This window comes from Anolis carolinensis, chromosome 5 (genome assembly GCF_035594765.1).
Source record: "Anolis carolinensis isolate JA03-04 chromosome 5, rAnoCar3.1.pri, whole genome shotgun sequence".
In the NCBI taxonomy this organism is placed as follows: domain Eukaryota; kingdom Metazoa; phylum Chordata; class Lepidosauria; order Squamata; family Dactyloidae; genus Anolis; species Anolis carolinensis.
This window is the reverse complement of record NC_085845.1, coordinates 167,310,018-167,326,861: the sequence shown is the minus strand read 5'-3', so window position 1 is coordinate 167,326,861 and position 16,844 is coordinate 167,310,018. Positions and strand designations below refer to the sequence as shown.

The window sequence follows — 16,844 nt, the reverse complement described above, 5'->3', positions numbered from 1 at the left end:
ACTGATTTCCAATGAGTAAAGATTGCTTGGCTGACACATATCCATCTGTGCAACAGCCAGTGCTTTCTATTTCCAATTGTCTAGCCAGCAGTCCAACCAGACTTCCACCATATCCCCATGGGCCTACACCTCATCACTTTCCATCTTGGGAAAAAGATGAGATATGTACATAATAATATACATAAAAATATACAGTACATAATATACAGTACATAAATAATATAAATAAAAATAAATCATTTTCAATATAGTTCTAATTCTAATGAATTAAGAACAAAAGTGAAAAGATGGAACTGATACATGAGATTTTAAACTGAAAGATTTATGACAAGTATATCCATTCAGTTGACATAGCCTGAGATGTTTCTATGTTGTCAAGATCACCCGGCTATTGAATTGCAGTTGATTATTTCCCCATCAAAAACAAGCTTAACTATAGAACTGCAGATGACACATGCTGTTGTCAAATTGAAAAAAAGTCAGAGCTCCTCTTTCAGGACCTTATCCTCTGTCTTAAGCTTTTCTTTCTGAAACAAAACAAAACAAGGAGAAGAGTGTCAATATCATGATCTTTAGTGTAAAGCCGTGGTTCCCAACCTTTGGGCCTCCAGGTGTTTTGGACTTCAGTTCCCACAGTTCCTAACAGCTGGTAAGATGGCTGGGATTTCTGGAAGTTGAAGTCTAAAACACCTGGAGGCCCAAAGGTTGGGAACCACTGGTATAAAGAGAGGATGGAGATAGGTGAAAAGAGCTTCACAAAGCAACTGGTGGAATCCAAACCCTTCCTTGCTGCATTTCATAGGCCATTTACATTGTCCCACTATCTCTCACATGAGCCATCTGAAAACACGAGAAAACCCTCTTCTTTGTGTGAAACATCAATATATACTTACTTTGTTCAAAGAGGAGCCTATATGAACAGCAAGACTGAATTCTCTTTCTCAAATTAAAAGAATCGTATTTCCTTTCAAATAATTATAGCACAATTCCCTTTTAATTGTCATAGTTCCATCATTCTAGAATTTGCAGTTTAGGAAGGAGTGTGGTCTAGTCTCAACCAGAGAGTTCTTCTAATGCCTCACCAAACTATAATTCTCAGGATTCTATAGGATAAATCCATGACATAAAGTGGAATCATAGAACTGCATAGTTTGAATGCACCCTATAGCTTAGTAGCATGCTTTGTATATAGAGGGGCCCAGGTTCACTCCCTGGTATCTTCAGATGGGACTAAAAAGCCAGAAACCATTCCCCGAACATTGTTGACAGTGCAGAGCTACAGGAACAAGATTTGGTTTAAGTAGAGGTCTACCTCACCCCAAAAGGGCAGTTTTGGACACATAGCTCTGCCTGAAACATGCTCCATCAGTTCTCAGCTAAACTGACCAAAGATCTGAATTGGTATAAAGTAGTTTCCTAGGTAAAAGTAAAGGTTTTCCCCTTACATTAAGTCTAGTCGTGTCCAATTCTGGGGGTTGGTGCTCATCTCCATTTCTAAGCCAAAGAGCCAGCTTTGTCCGTAGACACCTCCAAGGTCATGTGGCTGGCATGACTGCATGGAGCACCATTACTTTCCCGCTGGAGCGGTACCTATCGATCTACTCATATTTGCATGTTTTCGAACTGCTAGGCTGGCAGAATCTGGGGCTAACAGCGAGAGCTCACTCCACTCCCCGGATCTGAACCACCAATATTTCGGTCAGCATGTTCAGCAGCTCAGCAGTTTAACCTGCTGTGCCACTGGGAGCTTCCTAGGAGAAAGCATGTAATTGAGATCCTGAGACTCAGTTTTATAAAATCAGGACAAACATTAATTTTAAATTTAATTCTTCACATGAGGTGCAGACATGACCTTTGGGGGGGGGGCTTTATTTGACACGCTAGGTGTCAGGTCACACCCTCTTCAGAGCACAAGTACTTAGCATCCTTAAGCATCCAACTTAAATCATGAATTCTGATTCATACGTTTTGCCTGACTTACCAGAGAGAACAAATCCTGAAACAAAACAAGCAGGCTTTCCAGTTCCTCTTTGACTGGAATGTTGTCTCCTTTTTTGGACAAAAGCTTTAGGCAGCTTCAACCTTTGCTGATCAGCAAACATGCACATACAAGCTGCTGAAGCCCTAGCTTGGGTATTAACTTGCATAATGTTAAAAGAGGCAGCCAACCTGGGTTTGAGAGGGCTAGCTGAGATCACTGTTGGTTCCAGTTAGACTTTTGGAAAAATTACCTGTTTTAGTAACAACCCTCAAAATCCCATAGTCAATGGCCATGCTAGCTGGGCGGATTTTGGAGCTGCTGTTTTAAAAAAACAACCTTGAGAAACTCCTGGCAAGGGATGTGAGGGGAAAGTACCCCATGTGGAACAGATGGAATTAGTTTATTTTATTTATATAAAGACATGTATACATTGTCATTCTCATGCCCTCCAATTGTTTTAATTAATCTCTGTTGTCCCACTTTTTCAGCAGTGTTTAAAATATCCTGGTTTCTCTCCTCTTCCTACATTCCCTCTTTCTCTTCAGCTTACTTCAGTGGCTGCAAACTGAGTTAAAAGTGCAAAAGTGGGATGAGAGGCAAAGGTGCAAATTCTTACCACTGTCAATCTACTCAGACAAAAGCAAACTGATGTCGAGTATATCTTAGCTTGTGTGTTCTTCCTCATTCCTAATTTTTGCCATCTTGACCACACTCTGATTTGTTTAAGCACAAGTGACACAGTTTTCATCTATGAAATATTGGAGAGGGTGCTTTCCTAATGTGATTCACAATGCAAAGATAGATTTTGTTGTTCTCAAATGCAATTGGCCCCACCATTCCCAGAGCTGCTTATGAGCCAGTTTTGCTTATGCCAGTTTCCAAAGTTTTCCCTTGGTCTGGAGAGTCCCTTTGCCCCGACACCTATGCATATATTCCACCACAGCTCCACAGTTTTCCATGAGTCTCAAACCTCCGTCCCCATTCTCTGGGAAAATAAAAATAAAAGAATGGAACCAAACATTTCCAAAGGTTGTGAAAACAAACTTTGGAGCCAGAGAAGAAAATAGACATTAAATATAATCGTTCACATTTCTCCAATTAGCATAATTGTATCAAATTGAGGATCAGGCTTTAGAGGTTATTTTTAACATAAATCTGAATATCTTTTAAGTTTGCACCATTTTTCAGAAAAAGAAATCCAACTTCAGTGAAACATTAACTATGCAGAGAGCATTTCACATAAGAATTTTGACTGCCCCATGTATAGATAGAAATCACAACCATCCCAGAAAGATTGTGTGATTTTTCTATTGTGTGCCTTCAACCCTTGGCTTATAGACTTGGACAGCAAAGGAACTACAGAATAACAAAACCTGCATCTTTCAAATATATGAAAAACTTATTGTCCCCACTTCCAAGAACTCGCACCTTTAAAAATAATAACTCTAAGAAGAAATATACGTAGATTCAAGGTGGAGAGCTTTTTGAGGGCCAAATTCAGGAAACGTTCTGAGGATGTAGCCAGAAGTAATTTATTAAGCCTCATCTGAATCACACCACTCTTGTCAGGTTTGGAACTGTATTCCAGACAAATGTAGAAGAGCAGGCACATTTCCAAAAAGCAGGGGATAATAATGGAGCAGAAAGCTGTGACTGGCTAGTGAAGAAGTCATTTCAGAACTGACCCCAAATACTCACTGCTTGCAATTTCTGTAAGAAGCCATCACAGAACTCTTTTATAATCTCCACTGAGATGTCATCCAAGGACAGCACTTCCTGCTCCTCATCTGGAGTATGATACGCAGCCAGCGCAGGCAGCTGGGACTTCTTCAAGTGGAAATAAGACATAACCCGGTCATTGCCCTTTGCCAGGATGTCCACCAAGATAAAAAGTAGCTGCAAGAAGAGAATAGCAAAGATGCAAAAATATTTCAGAAGGCTCACACAGGCAGTTAGATAATGATGAGTGATCAAAAGAGGTCCACAGCTATAGAAAAAAGGTGATGATAACCCTTGATGAAAGGAAAATGTGGATTATAGCTTCAAGAAATCCTTCACCCAAAATAGCCACTGACCTCCCCAAAGATCCCAAATTCCTGAAATTTTGCACAGAAGTCTTAGCCCATCGTAAGACTAGAATAAATGTCATAACTAGAAAGGTCCTAATCAATCACTGAAAATATGTTCATATGAGTTATGGTCTCCTGCTATTATTATATTTCAAATATCTTTCTTTAGATACAGGACTAAGGCAGCTTACAATAATAGCTCAAAACCTATTTGAAAGAAAAGTTATAAAAATCAACAGGGTGCCAAAATTTTGAATTACTCTGTGAAAAACCAGTAAATTCAAAGCACACTCCCTTTAATCCAGACCTGACCAATCAGCTTGACAATTCGGTTGCTCCTTCGGAGACTCTTCTCTGAGAAACTGGCAATGAAACTCCCCACCGAATGCAATAGTTATTTTGTTTCTCTTATAAAGGACTGAGATTGTTTGTTTCTTAAAAAAAATATATGAGAAGAGACGAAGATACACAATAAAAATTATGGGGAGTGGGAAAGAGTACAAGAATGGATGTCAGAAAAGGACTTTTTAAAACATAGAATCATAGAATCGTAGAGTTGGAAGAGACCTCACGGGCCATCCAGTCCAACCCCCTGCAAGAAGCAGGAAAAGACATATTATTGTCTTCTTCCATAGTAATCTAATACAAAAAGCTAAAAAAAGAAAGATCATGTCACTATCTCCTCCCTCTACATGTTTATGTGAGCTTTTACAGATATGCTCTCTGTCCAGATCAAAACATGTCTGCTCTGAATCTCCAACCGTAAGACTGGCCAGTGTCAGACACACTGCACAAAGTTCGAATCAATTGATGCTGTGTATTATCTCTTTGGGAGACCATATATCCTGGGCCATCTAACCGCTGCAGTGATCTTGCCACCCCTTTAGACTGGCATTGGTCATAACAATTACCCTCCTTGCCTTCCAAATGGATATGCCCACTCAGAAATCTCCAGACAGCCACCACTCCAGAGATGATTTCACATTTGGGGGAAGAGGAAGCCCCAGCAGTCATCTCTTGGTTATCACCTTCTGGAACAGTGAGTGAAAGCACTGTAAAATCCTTAGGTGAAACCTGGCCCAAGACCAGGTTTATGCAGGCCACCATCATACTCAACAACAAGGCTAACACCACCAGTTCTGTGGAGGACTGATAAGGACCTGGAACTTCTCCCCCGTCTGTTGGAAGAAACATTCTGTGTTGGATCATATCTATAATGGCATCTAGGTGCTGGATCCTCTAAACCAGATTCCCTGTTGATCCTGAACCCATTGAACTCAAGACAGTCCATGGGTCTGTATTCATCCCCCATTCTTTTTCCAGATGAGAACAGATCGACAGGTTGTTCAAATATGGGTAAATATATAGTTCATGTTCCCTCAGATGTACCAACAACACAACCAACACTTTCATGAACAATCTGAAAGATGACAGTACAAGGGGAGAGCTCAGTTTTGATAATGGTCATCCAGGTAGGCAAACCTATGGTACCTTCTGTGGGAAGGATGAACTAGAATTTGCAAGTATGCCTCTTTGAAGTTGAGAAATGTTTGATAATAATCATCTTGCACACACCAGTACGGAGTGCAATGTTTCCATGCAGAACTTCCTTTTCATTACTAGATTCAATAGTTTGTAACTTCTTGTGTCTCCTGAGAACCAGAACCAGAGCTGAGAAGAAACATGAAAATCTTTAAGGATGTAGTACTTGCAGTATAGTTTTTATCTGATTAGACAAGGTATATCCTGAAGCACACATTGGTGATTTCTGACACAACTGGGCATATGGGATTCGACAAAGTAACCTGGAGGTTTCCAGAGGTTATTGTCCAGTAGACTCGGCATCAGTGTAGGTCTGCTCCCAGTGATGGGCAAACTATAGGTGTTGTGACTCAGCCACAGTATAGCCTGAGTGAGGATGAAGAAGGGGATTCTGGGTTTCAGATACAAGAGCCAGTTGAGCCAGAAGATGGGCTGCAGGAAGATGGCATGGGAATGCAGGCTGATTCAGAGGCTCGAGAATTGCAGTTTGAGCAGAATGAACTGTTGACCCCAGAAGCCATAGATAATAGCCAGGATGACATTCCCATGGGAATTAATGAGCAAGAGAGATCTCAAGTCCCGGTTCAGGTGCAAGATAACGAAGACCTTGAATTATCTAGGGCTGACCGGTTGTTATGGAGAGGATTTCAGGTCTGTAGGAGTGAGAGGCTGGCAGGAAAGAAAGAGGCCACTTCTGGGAAAAGAAATGCCTTCCTGGGGTGCTTTTAAAAGTGTGTGTTTGCAGATAGCTCGTCGTCAAAGCAAATCCTCGCTTCATCTGTGTGGATGTTCTTGTTTCGTGCCTAAGAGAAGTTTCCTGGATCTTTGTACCTTTGGGCCTTTGTTTTTGGGATCTACTGTCTACTGCCTTGACTTATGGATTATTAGATTGCTATGGTTTATGGATTAATGGATTTTTATGGCTTATGAACTAATTGGATTCCTATTGACTCTTTTACTACAGTTTTGAAAAACCTTTCAACTGCCTGCTTTGATTTATATATTTGCTTTTGCTCAATAAAACTTCAAAAGACTTTCTTCTGTGTCTGACTGAGTGTCTATAGCAAGGTGAACTATTCTGAGGTGCGACAATAGGAAACACACTCTCCTGGGAACAGTCTTGCATCTTTGGGATTACTGGGGTCTTCTATTCTGCTTATTATTGGGAGTGGCAGGTCCTCTATTAAATCCTAGGACTGTTGCTGATTGGCTTGTAGTCTAAAAGAATGTCAGTTTGATCTGAGAGACTGAGAGTATCTGAGCTATTTTAATACCCTTCAAGGAGTGGATTACCAAACTGGTCTTAAATTGAGTACCTACATTCCAATTTTTAACCAAAATTGGTGTCTGGCTGCAACCCCAGCTGTCAAAGCAAATTACACTGAACTGAGACTGGCATCTGCCATGGAAACAGATGCTTTGGCCAATTTATTAATATTTTGCCTAACCTTGGCCCTATCCACAGACATCTGAGGAAGAATGTATTTTGTCCATCTATTAGCTTTCACAAAAGTACGTAACTAAAACTACTTGAATAGTGAGAGCCGAAGACTCAGGGGACCTACACAAAAAGCCTTCTGATTTTTTATCCTCAGTATTTGGGAAGGGGGGTCCTCCCCCTCCCTAAAAAAAAAAAAGAGACCCAGATATCAAGCCTGGTACAGAAACAGCACTAAGAGAAAGATCCACATTTTCCATAATTTCAGGCAGGAGTGAATAAAGACGTTCTGTTTAAGCTGGCAAAGATTTGGCAGACCCCGAGAAAAAACACACCCTCTCTCCATAGCATTGCAATAATCTCAGGAAAGACAGCAACAAAAACATACGGTTGAGATTAAGATCTAATTTCTGGCACTCCTTCTGTTGCATCATCCAAAGCCTGAGCCAGAAGCTAGTTCGACGATTCCTCCATCTTCCTCAGCAAAATAGGAAATTAAATACACCAAAACACATACTGTAGAGGCCTCTTCCTATCTGAGGGGAAACTGGAGCCACAAAATCTAACAAGTTTAAACACTGCAGCGGAAACATTTTAATCTTATTTCTTGCCTTGAGAGGGGGAGGAACCACTGGCAAGTTTCTTCATCTAAGTTATTCAACCCTAGACATTAAATCTAGTCATGTCTGACTCTGGGGGTTGGCATTGTTTGTAGATGCCTCCTAAGTCATGTGGCCAGCATGACTGCATGGAGCACCATTACCTTCCTGCCAGAGTAGTACCTATTGATCTACTCACATTTGCATGTTTTCGAACTGCTAAGTTGGCAGAAGGTGTGGCTAATAATGGGAGCTCACTCCACTCCCTGGATTTGAACCACCAACCTTTCAGTCAGCAAGTTCATCAGCTCAGCGGTTTAACCCTACATGGCCTTAATAATGAGATTCCCAAGATATATCAAAGAACTTGAAAGATTGGCACTTCCATGAACATCCTGTGTGTTTCTGTTGTCTATAGGGGTCACTACATGCCAGATTCCCCCAGACTGGGCATGCACTGGCATTTTTCACACCCATTGTATTCTCTGTGCTCAACCAGCACTTTCCAAAACCTCCAATGCTCTCCCCTGCTCCTCAATCCTTGAGTCCCCGTCACTTAGGAAGGAATGAGCCAAATCTAGTGGCACAACTCAGGAGAGAGGACATGGCCTCCAATGAGGAGAAACAGGAGGCAAGCCAGATTGTTGAAATTGCTCATTTGTGTTCTTAAAGCCTTGCTTGCCATTGTTATTGCACCCTGTCCTTCCGAAGTGTGGCTGTGGCCCTCCACTGCCTCTGCAGCTTGAACCAAATGAGCATCCAATTCTGCTAGGAGAGTAGATCATTCTGACACCTGGATTCACCCAGTCATTCTTGACATTGCAGTCACCCATGGGTCTCCTCATCTAAGGAGAGTGCAGAGCTGTAATCCTTAATACCTAAATATCCCTGATAGGGTGAGGAAACTTTGTAATTGGAATAATTTTTTGCTCTTTTTACTTTAAAAAATTGTTCACTGGAGCAAAGATATATCCATCCTGCTATGTTGCAGGGCTGTTACAAGGCATTAACTGGGAGAAGGAGTGAGGGAAATGAATAAATGATTGATGCTAAGCTGTGCTTCGGAAGTTTGTGGGAGGAGCTAGACTCATTGTAAGCATGGCACCCTCATAGTGCAGGGCAATGGGTAATTTATTTGAACACAAAATGATCTAATTGTTTGTTCCAATCAATGTAATTTATTTATTTTATATACCCCACTCTTCTCAACCCCGAAGGGGACTCAAGACAGCTTTACACATAGGCAACTATTCGATGCCTTAAAAACAATATACAATTAAAATAAACATTTTAAATTTAATTTAAAACATATTAAAACATTTTTAAAAATTACATCCATTATTAAAACTACTCTATCCGCAATTGTAATCTGGGCTATTCCAGTACTCATTGCAAATAATTCCATATCCATCTACAGTATTCCCTCACTTATTGCGGGAGTTACGTTTCAGAACCACCTGCAATAAATGAAAATCGGTGAAGTAGGGGTACTATATTTCAATATTTACACATTATATTAGTAGTTAGATGGCCTTTCTCCCCTTTGCAAGCCTTCTTCCTGTGCTTCTTCTTGGTGCCCTCCTCTCCGGCGCCTGTCAGTTTCCCTTTTGCGCATGCACCTCCTTCCCATCGGCATCTAGAGTAGCCCGGTTGGACACTGACAAGAGGGAAGGTGCATGCGCAAAAGGGAAACTGGCACCTTCTGTGCATGTGCCACCGCTCAGAAAAAACCGCGAAGCAGTGAGGAAGCAAAAAACGAATCGCAAAGTAGGGAGGGAACACTGTATTTCACTAAAATTACATATAAAGGGGACAGCCAGACAAAAAGTTATGGCTTATCTGTTCCCATGTCTACACTGCGAATGTATAATGGTTTTATAACGATCTAACAATGGACACTTTCCATCAAAATAGTGTTCCATAATTCTTGATCCTTCAGATGTTGCCAAAACATCTGTAGGACCCAAGACGGAGAACCTATAATTAAATCTCTTCCAGTTTGTGATCTAGTTATGCCCATATTATATGGTTATTAAGGAATGTGCTCTTGACCAAGGATAACCCTCTCCACAAACCTTGGATACTCACCGTTGCTTACCAATCGCACAGGTAGGGATATAAAGCAACTGTTTTTCTGTCTACAAACATTGGAAACAGAAGAGGCAGAAACAAGGGACAAGAGAATACTGCGAACAACCACTGTGTCTTTATTGGTGTTGTGGTCAGTTATTGTTTGCTCTTCTCTTTAGTGTTGCAACTCAGAATCCACATGGCATCAAGCTCACACAGGGGCCTTTGCCGAGGTGACAAAGAGATCTTTAGTTTCTCAGCTGCTTGATCTTGTTGAAGCTGGTTGACATGCTCTCGGGTGGCATGATGACAACATGGATGACTCTCCAAAAATATGAGGAAGGATCAAAGGAAGGGAAGTGGAATTGGAAGGATAAGCAGCTTCATATTTAGACTCCTACACTGACACATAAAATCTAGATTATCTGCTTTGAACTGGATTATATAGCAATGTAGACTCAAATAATCCAGTCCAAAGAAGATAATCTGGGATCAGATCCTGGGATATACGGCAGTGTAGATCCAGCCTTAGATCTATTAAACCTAATTGAAATGGGATATTTGCTTGATGTGATATCAAAAACTTAGAAACAATAGCAACAACTTAGGAAGAAGATGACAACTACAGGAAGAATTTGCACCGAGTTGTAGAACAGGAAACCTGAACAAGCAGAGCAGAATTATAGAATGGCACCAGCCCTGCCATTAGGAAACAGGTAGATGTGAGAAGAGGGTTTAGGAAAGTCAAATGTGATGCCTACTCTGTTTCTAGAGTTTTACTGTAGGACTAAAGGCTACCTAATTACAAGTCCTGACATTTTGACTCAGTGTCCCCATTGCAGTTCATCTGGCCCATAAACTCAAAGAAGCATTATTCCATCACCTGGAGAATTTTGTTAAGACAAACTGAATGTTCAAAGGCCTGAGGAGGAAGCAAATGGAACAAGAGTTCCATTGGCCACACCACTCCCCCCCTCAACTATTGAATCATGCTCCAAACATATAAAAAAAAAATGGAGGTAGATTTATTGGTATTCAGAAGGAAACAAGTTCCCAAAGTGCAGCAAAATACACAACATTTCCATCAAAATTGTTCCACCCAATATTTCTTTTAATTACTTCAGGTTATTTTTCAGTTAATTGTGATGATTACTGTGGCTTGGATCCATGTTGGAAATAAGATGAGCAAAATACTGGCACTCCTCTGCACCTTATCGTAGAATCATCCTTGCAGCCTCTCCTTAGCATAATGGAGGCACAAATAAGAAAACACTCCATAAGAGATTAAAAATGTCTTAGAAAAGGTAGGTTTGGTGGAAAAGAAAGTTGAAAAATTGACCTCCTTTCTGATGGGTTTTAGACCATTATAGCCAGGGTCAGCCCATCTGTCAGGCAAAATGATGCAACCACTCCAACCTACAGTTATTGGGTTTGTGTGGCAGTTTGTCATTGTTTTTCTTGAACCCATTGGCCATTTTCTTCTTATGAAAATATAGCTGTGTGTATCCCATAGATTATGCTGCACCTCTTAAACTGCTCAGTTGCCAGCAAATATATGAAAGACTCAAAAGCCAGTGTTGAAGCAAGGTTGAACTATACTCCAGTTAAGTACTTGAGTGACATGCCATCTTTCCCTTTGCTTCAGGCAGCAAAATCTCTGGATTAGCCCTGTTTGTACTCTATATACATTTCATTAAGATTCAAGATGTTCTGCCACCAATATAATTAAATATGTCTTAGGAAAAAGTTGTGTGGACATAATCATATGATATCACCCACTCAGAACTTGGAAATTTGATTGATTGAATTACAACTCTTTGGGGGCCGGGCTGTGGCGCAGGCTGTTGAGCAGCTGCAATAAATCACTCTGACTATGAGGTCATGAGTTCAAGGCCAGCCCGTGGCGGGGTGAGCACCCGTCAATTAAAAATAAAAAATAGCCCCTGCTCGTTGCTGACCTAGCAACCCGAAAGATAGTTGCATCTGTCAAGTAGGAAATAAGGTACCACTTATATTAAAAAAAAAAAAAAGCGGGGAGGCAAGTTTAACTAAGGGTGCGTCTGTCTGTCTCGGTCTCTGTTTGATGTGTTTATGGGCATTGAATGTTTGCCCTATGTGTGTATAATGTGATCCGCCCTGAGTCCCCTTCGGGGTGAGAAGGGCGGAATATAAATACTGTAAATAATAATAAAATAATAATTGTAGGAAGACTCTGGGACTTTTCCAAGCTCTGAATCCACTAAAGGAGAGCTATCCCAAAACAAACTGGAAAATGACAAAAGACTATAAGTCAACAACAGGAATCATAGCCGTTTAAAAACAAGCTGAAACTTACAGAAGTAATGCATAAAACAGGAGCTGAGTCATATTCACTCTTTCAACCCTCCAGCTTTCATTATTTTTATCAATTTTGTATGCACAAAGCCTAAAAGCAGTACACACATGATATGCTAGCATATAAGCTATCTCAATAGGCTTTACCACTGTGGACTTACGTACCTTCCCTTGAAAGAGTTTGGCTGCTTCACGGTACTTGTTCATCATCTCTGTGTGCATTGGGGATGACTTGTTAGTGAGCAAGAGAAGATGAGTCTCAACCACACTATCAAAGAGACCAACCGCAGTCTGCAGAGGTACATTAGAAAAGAAGAGGTGAAGATACACATTGGCCAGAAAATAAAAAATCTGGGGTACTTTGGATCAGCAAGTCCTAAATATGATATTCAAAACTATGAGTCAGACCCTTCAAATTATGCATTTGTTATCTCAAATTAGATCTTAGAAAAGTTAAGTTTTAGGACTTAATCACATCAAACTGTTGTCTCACAACAATTGTGCTGTTAAAGCAAATGGGAATATTCCAGAGACATACCAATTTGAAAACAATCATTATCACACCTGTCTGCAATTGCAATATTGTGCTCCTGTCCTTTGGCTCTCCTCTCCGGATCTTCTCTTTTCTAGTCTTGGTTCTTATTTTCCCTCACTTCCACTCCCCACTTCCTGCACACTTTGCCATCCCCCAAAAAGACACAGGTTCCTCTCTTTTCATCCAGTATTTGAATAATATGATCGGTAAAGGTAAAGGTTTCCCCTTGACATTAAGTCTAGTTGTATCTGACTTGGGGTTGTGCTCATCTCCATTTCTAAGCCAAAGAGCTGGCGTCGTCCATACATACCTCCAAGGTCATGCGGCCAGCATAAATGGATGGAGCGCCATTACCCTCCCTCCAGAGAGGTACCTATTGATCTACTCACATTTGCATGTTTTCAAACAGCTAGGTTTACAGAAGCGGGGCTAACAGCAGGAGCTCACCCCACTTCACAGATTCAAACTGCTGACCTTTCAGCAGCTCAGCCGTTTAATCCACTGCACCACCGGGGGCTTTGAATAATATAATAATAACACTTTATTTATAATCCGACCTCTCTCCCTGAGGGGACTCAGGGTGGTTCCGAAGGGACTCAGGACCTTGTTCATTTGTAACCATCTTTAGGAATAGTGAGGAGATTAGAAGGAGAATCACACCCACTCACTGTAGCTGCAATATTGGGAACCATTGGGGTCATTTTCCAGCCACGGAAATGTGTGCTCCACCAGTGAATTAAATGAAATGCAGCCATGGGAAGACACAATGTCATGGAATAAGTCCTGGCTATAGAAGGTATTACAGCCTCATGTGATAAAGTCTAACGCACAAAGCACAGTGGCCATGTTAGGTTCTGGCAGCTGAGGTCCAAAGCAGACATTTCCTCAGGTTCATTTCTGTCACTAAATATGGAGAGAAAATGCAGTGAAAAAATGTAGAGAAACAAAGGGGCAGACGTGATGTACATATTTGGATGCAACAGAGCTGACCGCACTGCTAAGTGTTCTTTGTTATGGGTGAACTTGGATATGTTTTGTTCTATTTTATTTAAATTTTGATTTCCAATTCCTTTTTATTTTACCCACTGCTACACACATGCTACACATTCTTTGTACTGTTGCTTTTGACAAGAACACTAATTTGAAATTTCTCAACATGAAGGGTTTTTAAAAAAATACTATTCAAAGAAATAGTGATCGAACCTAAAAAAATCCTGAAGCACTTTTAAGACTAACTCCAAAAAAGAATTTCCTTACAAAATCTTTCATGGATGCATATCATGCATCTGATAAAATGCACTGTGTTCACAAAGATTTAAACAAACATTTCTTATAGTTTGTCTCAACAGTGCTTTAATTCTCAAATCTGTGTGCATAATATTTCCGTTCACATTGCTTCTTATTCATTCGCTTTTTTTATTTGAGTGAAATCCTAATTTTGATTGGTTATTTTGGGGAAATCTTTACATCTTTGTTTTAGGCAATCATTCAATACTAATTGCTTATTGTGAAGTCTTGGCTTTGCCTTTTCCTCTCCTTTGCTTCAGTTCCCTTTATTTAGGTTTTCCCAATAGTGTAGATGCCTCCATTTGTATTACTTTTTGGGTGGAGCATAAAATCCTCCTAGAGGCCAGCCTTAGTTGGTCTGTTCCATTTGCCTGATCAGAGTTTTCTTGCTAGACTCTTTTTTCTTTCTGCAACATAGCTATAGTGATTAGAGGCCTGGTCATCGTCTGGTAATCTTAGGCTCAGCAATCCAAAACAGGCTTCCATAGCTCCTGCCTTTAGCAGTATTCATATACCAACAATCCCAGAGACAACAGAAGCTTGTGGTCAGCCTAAATTTCACAAAGTAGAAGATCAAGACAGCTTATAAGCATCAGCTTATGATCCATCGCTTTACATCAGAGGCAAAAGACTTTCTAGGATTCCAGAGAGATAATTGCAACCAGAAAAATCTCCTTTTGTAATGTATTGTTTTAAGCTATTTCATAATAGTCCCAGATGGAGTTAACCCTTTATTCATCTTGTTTTCAGTAATTCTGGTTATCTTTTCACCTTGTCTCAAGTGCCTCTGTATGTTAGGGGTCTTGATCTTAACAGAAGGTATACAGATAGCCCCCAAGTAAAGTCAGACACTATAGTTTTCCCAAAGGCTCGAGCATGTCATCACACTTATGATTAATAATTGTTGGTCCTCATGTGTTCTGGTTTCTATCTGTGTAAAGGGTTCTTCAGAAACGTGGGAACTGATGGACCAATGAAAGCATTAATGCTGAATGACCAAGAACTCACACATGTATGATCTGCCTTGACACTACAGTTATCATTTTAAAAACAGATCCAAAACTTGAGAAGCATCTGAATGGAACTTTGTACTGTGTTTGGGTGAAAAGCTGCAAGGACAAGCATGCTGAAGGCTGATGCAAAAAGAAGTCTCACCACTTTCTCCATGTATTGCTTGGAGATGCGCTGACTGGGCACCAGCAAACACTAGGTCTCTGTGAAGCACCTTGGGGCAGCACATACCGCCAATGGTTTCTTTGCTCAGTCTCCACTTGGTAGATAATTTGTCATCTGACTTTTCCTTCCCCCCCTTGCCTTCGCCTTGCCTTCCTCAATGTCAGCAGCCCCTCCCACAAGCCAAACAGAGTCCTGGAGAGCTGGCAGCCGACTTGCTCCTTCCCCATGTGCCACACAAATAACCAAAAGAGAGCAAGAGACTGACTTAGTGTCAAACGCTGCCAGTTTTTCTATGAAAAAAGAGGAAAGTATGAGAGGATTCCAGAATTAACAAGAAGAGGTCAGCGAGTGCATTTCTCAAAGAGCCTTCCAAGATGAGAGTGCAGGGACTTTGGCACCATGGGAGGTCCGGATCACTACGGCCATCAAGCTTCTCACTCCGCACAAGATGACAAGACAGAGGCAGAAAGTACGAAATACAGGAAAGGTGGAAGACTACACCAGAAAAGAATTCAAATGATATTACATTGCATGGTAGTTTACTTGACTCTCACCAAACTTGCTGCTTCACCTTATGTGTACCATGTTTAAATTATACACCAGATAGTTGCAAATAGTTGCAAAAGTGTCATGTGGCTTGTATATTAATATCTATATTACATTATCTGCATTTAGCATTGTTTCTTAGTTTACCATCCTTGTCAGTTTCACCATAATTTTAGTTCTGAATAAGGACTTTGGAAAATATTATCACACTCTGTCTCACCTTTGAACTGCATCATGAGTTCCTTTTAGTCTAGTCTAGTCAACAGCCATGATGATTCAACTAATGGGCCACTAGCACATCTCGCTCGCCTTTATTTATATATCACTTCCCAGTCCACAAGGGCCTCCAAGGAGATACATAACAAATAAAAACATTTAAATAAAAATACACATTTAAAACACATTAAAATACTTCTCAAAACTGTTTAAAAACAGTGTGAAAAATCCTATTTTTTTTTTTAAAAAAACAAACTATTAAGTTTCAGACATCAAAGGGCATGGAGAACAGCAATATTTCAGCTGCCAAGCTGAAGTTCAAAACAGATGGAACCACCCTATTTTCCTTTGGCAGGATATTCCACATTCTAGGTACTGCTACAAAGAAAGCCCTGTTACGTTTGCATACTAACCTTAACCTCATGAGATGTTAGTACATACAACAGGGCTTTTGCAGAGTACCTCAGATTTCAAATGGGTTGTTTGTTTGTTTGTTTGTTTTTTGGGGGGATGGGGGTAATTCCCCCTATGGGGCAGAATGTTAGTGATTTAATCTTATATGGAAACATATCTAAAATACTGGCTGGGTTATTGTTCTACAATCAAATAATTAGCTTGAAATTTAAGTAAGTGTGGTATCATCTGATTGATACACTGATTCTATATTTCTGCTTTTTACCATTGAAAGAATAAACTCAGAAATCAAATGGAATATAAATACTGTAAATAAATAAAAAATAAATAAATGCACTGGCACTTCTGGCCCCAGTAGGCTTTAGAGAAGTCCTTTGTTACCATAGGGTTGTACTCGGTCACCCAGCGGAGTTCATTGGCCCGGACAAAGCGACTCAGCTTGTCGGCATCAAGTCCTTTAATATCTTCGATTTCCACATCTTGCCTTTTGTTATCCACCTGAAAAAAAGCAAATAGTCTAACTGTTGTTGCTTTTTTGCAGTTGTTGCCCCCCTAGAGCACTCAGACAAATAAAGTCATACATTTAAAAATCTACCCACACATGGTTTTCATTTATGATCATCATTAATAATACCAT

The 16,844-nt window shown here is 40.4% G+C and overlaps 1 protein-coding gene across 1 annotated transcript in view; it reads right to left on the bottom strand.

The window, feature by feature from the left end:
* Window positions 1–301: 301 nt before the first annotated feature.
* Window positions 302–16,844, bottom strand: part of erp27 (endoplasmic reticulum protein 27) — a 41,944-nt gene continuing 25,401 nt past the window's right edge. Inside the window, exons 4-7 of the mRNA XM_003221082.4 lie at window positions 16,589–16,705; window positions 12,199–12,324; window positions 3,680–3,877; window positions 302–527 (exon numbers count right to left, since the gene is read on the bottom strand). Coding sequence (XP_003221130.2) covers window positions 480–527; window positions 3,680–3,877; window positions 12,199–12,324; window positions 16,589–16,705 — 489 coding nt within the window. The 3' untranslated portion in view covers window positions 302–479. The remainder of the gene's footprint in view (window positions 528–3,679; window positions 3,878–12,198; window positions 12,325–16,588; window positions 16,706–16,844) is intronic.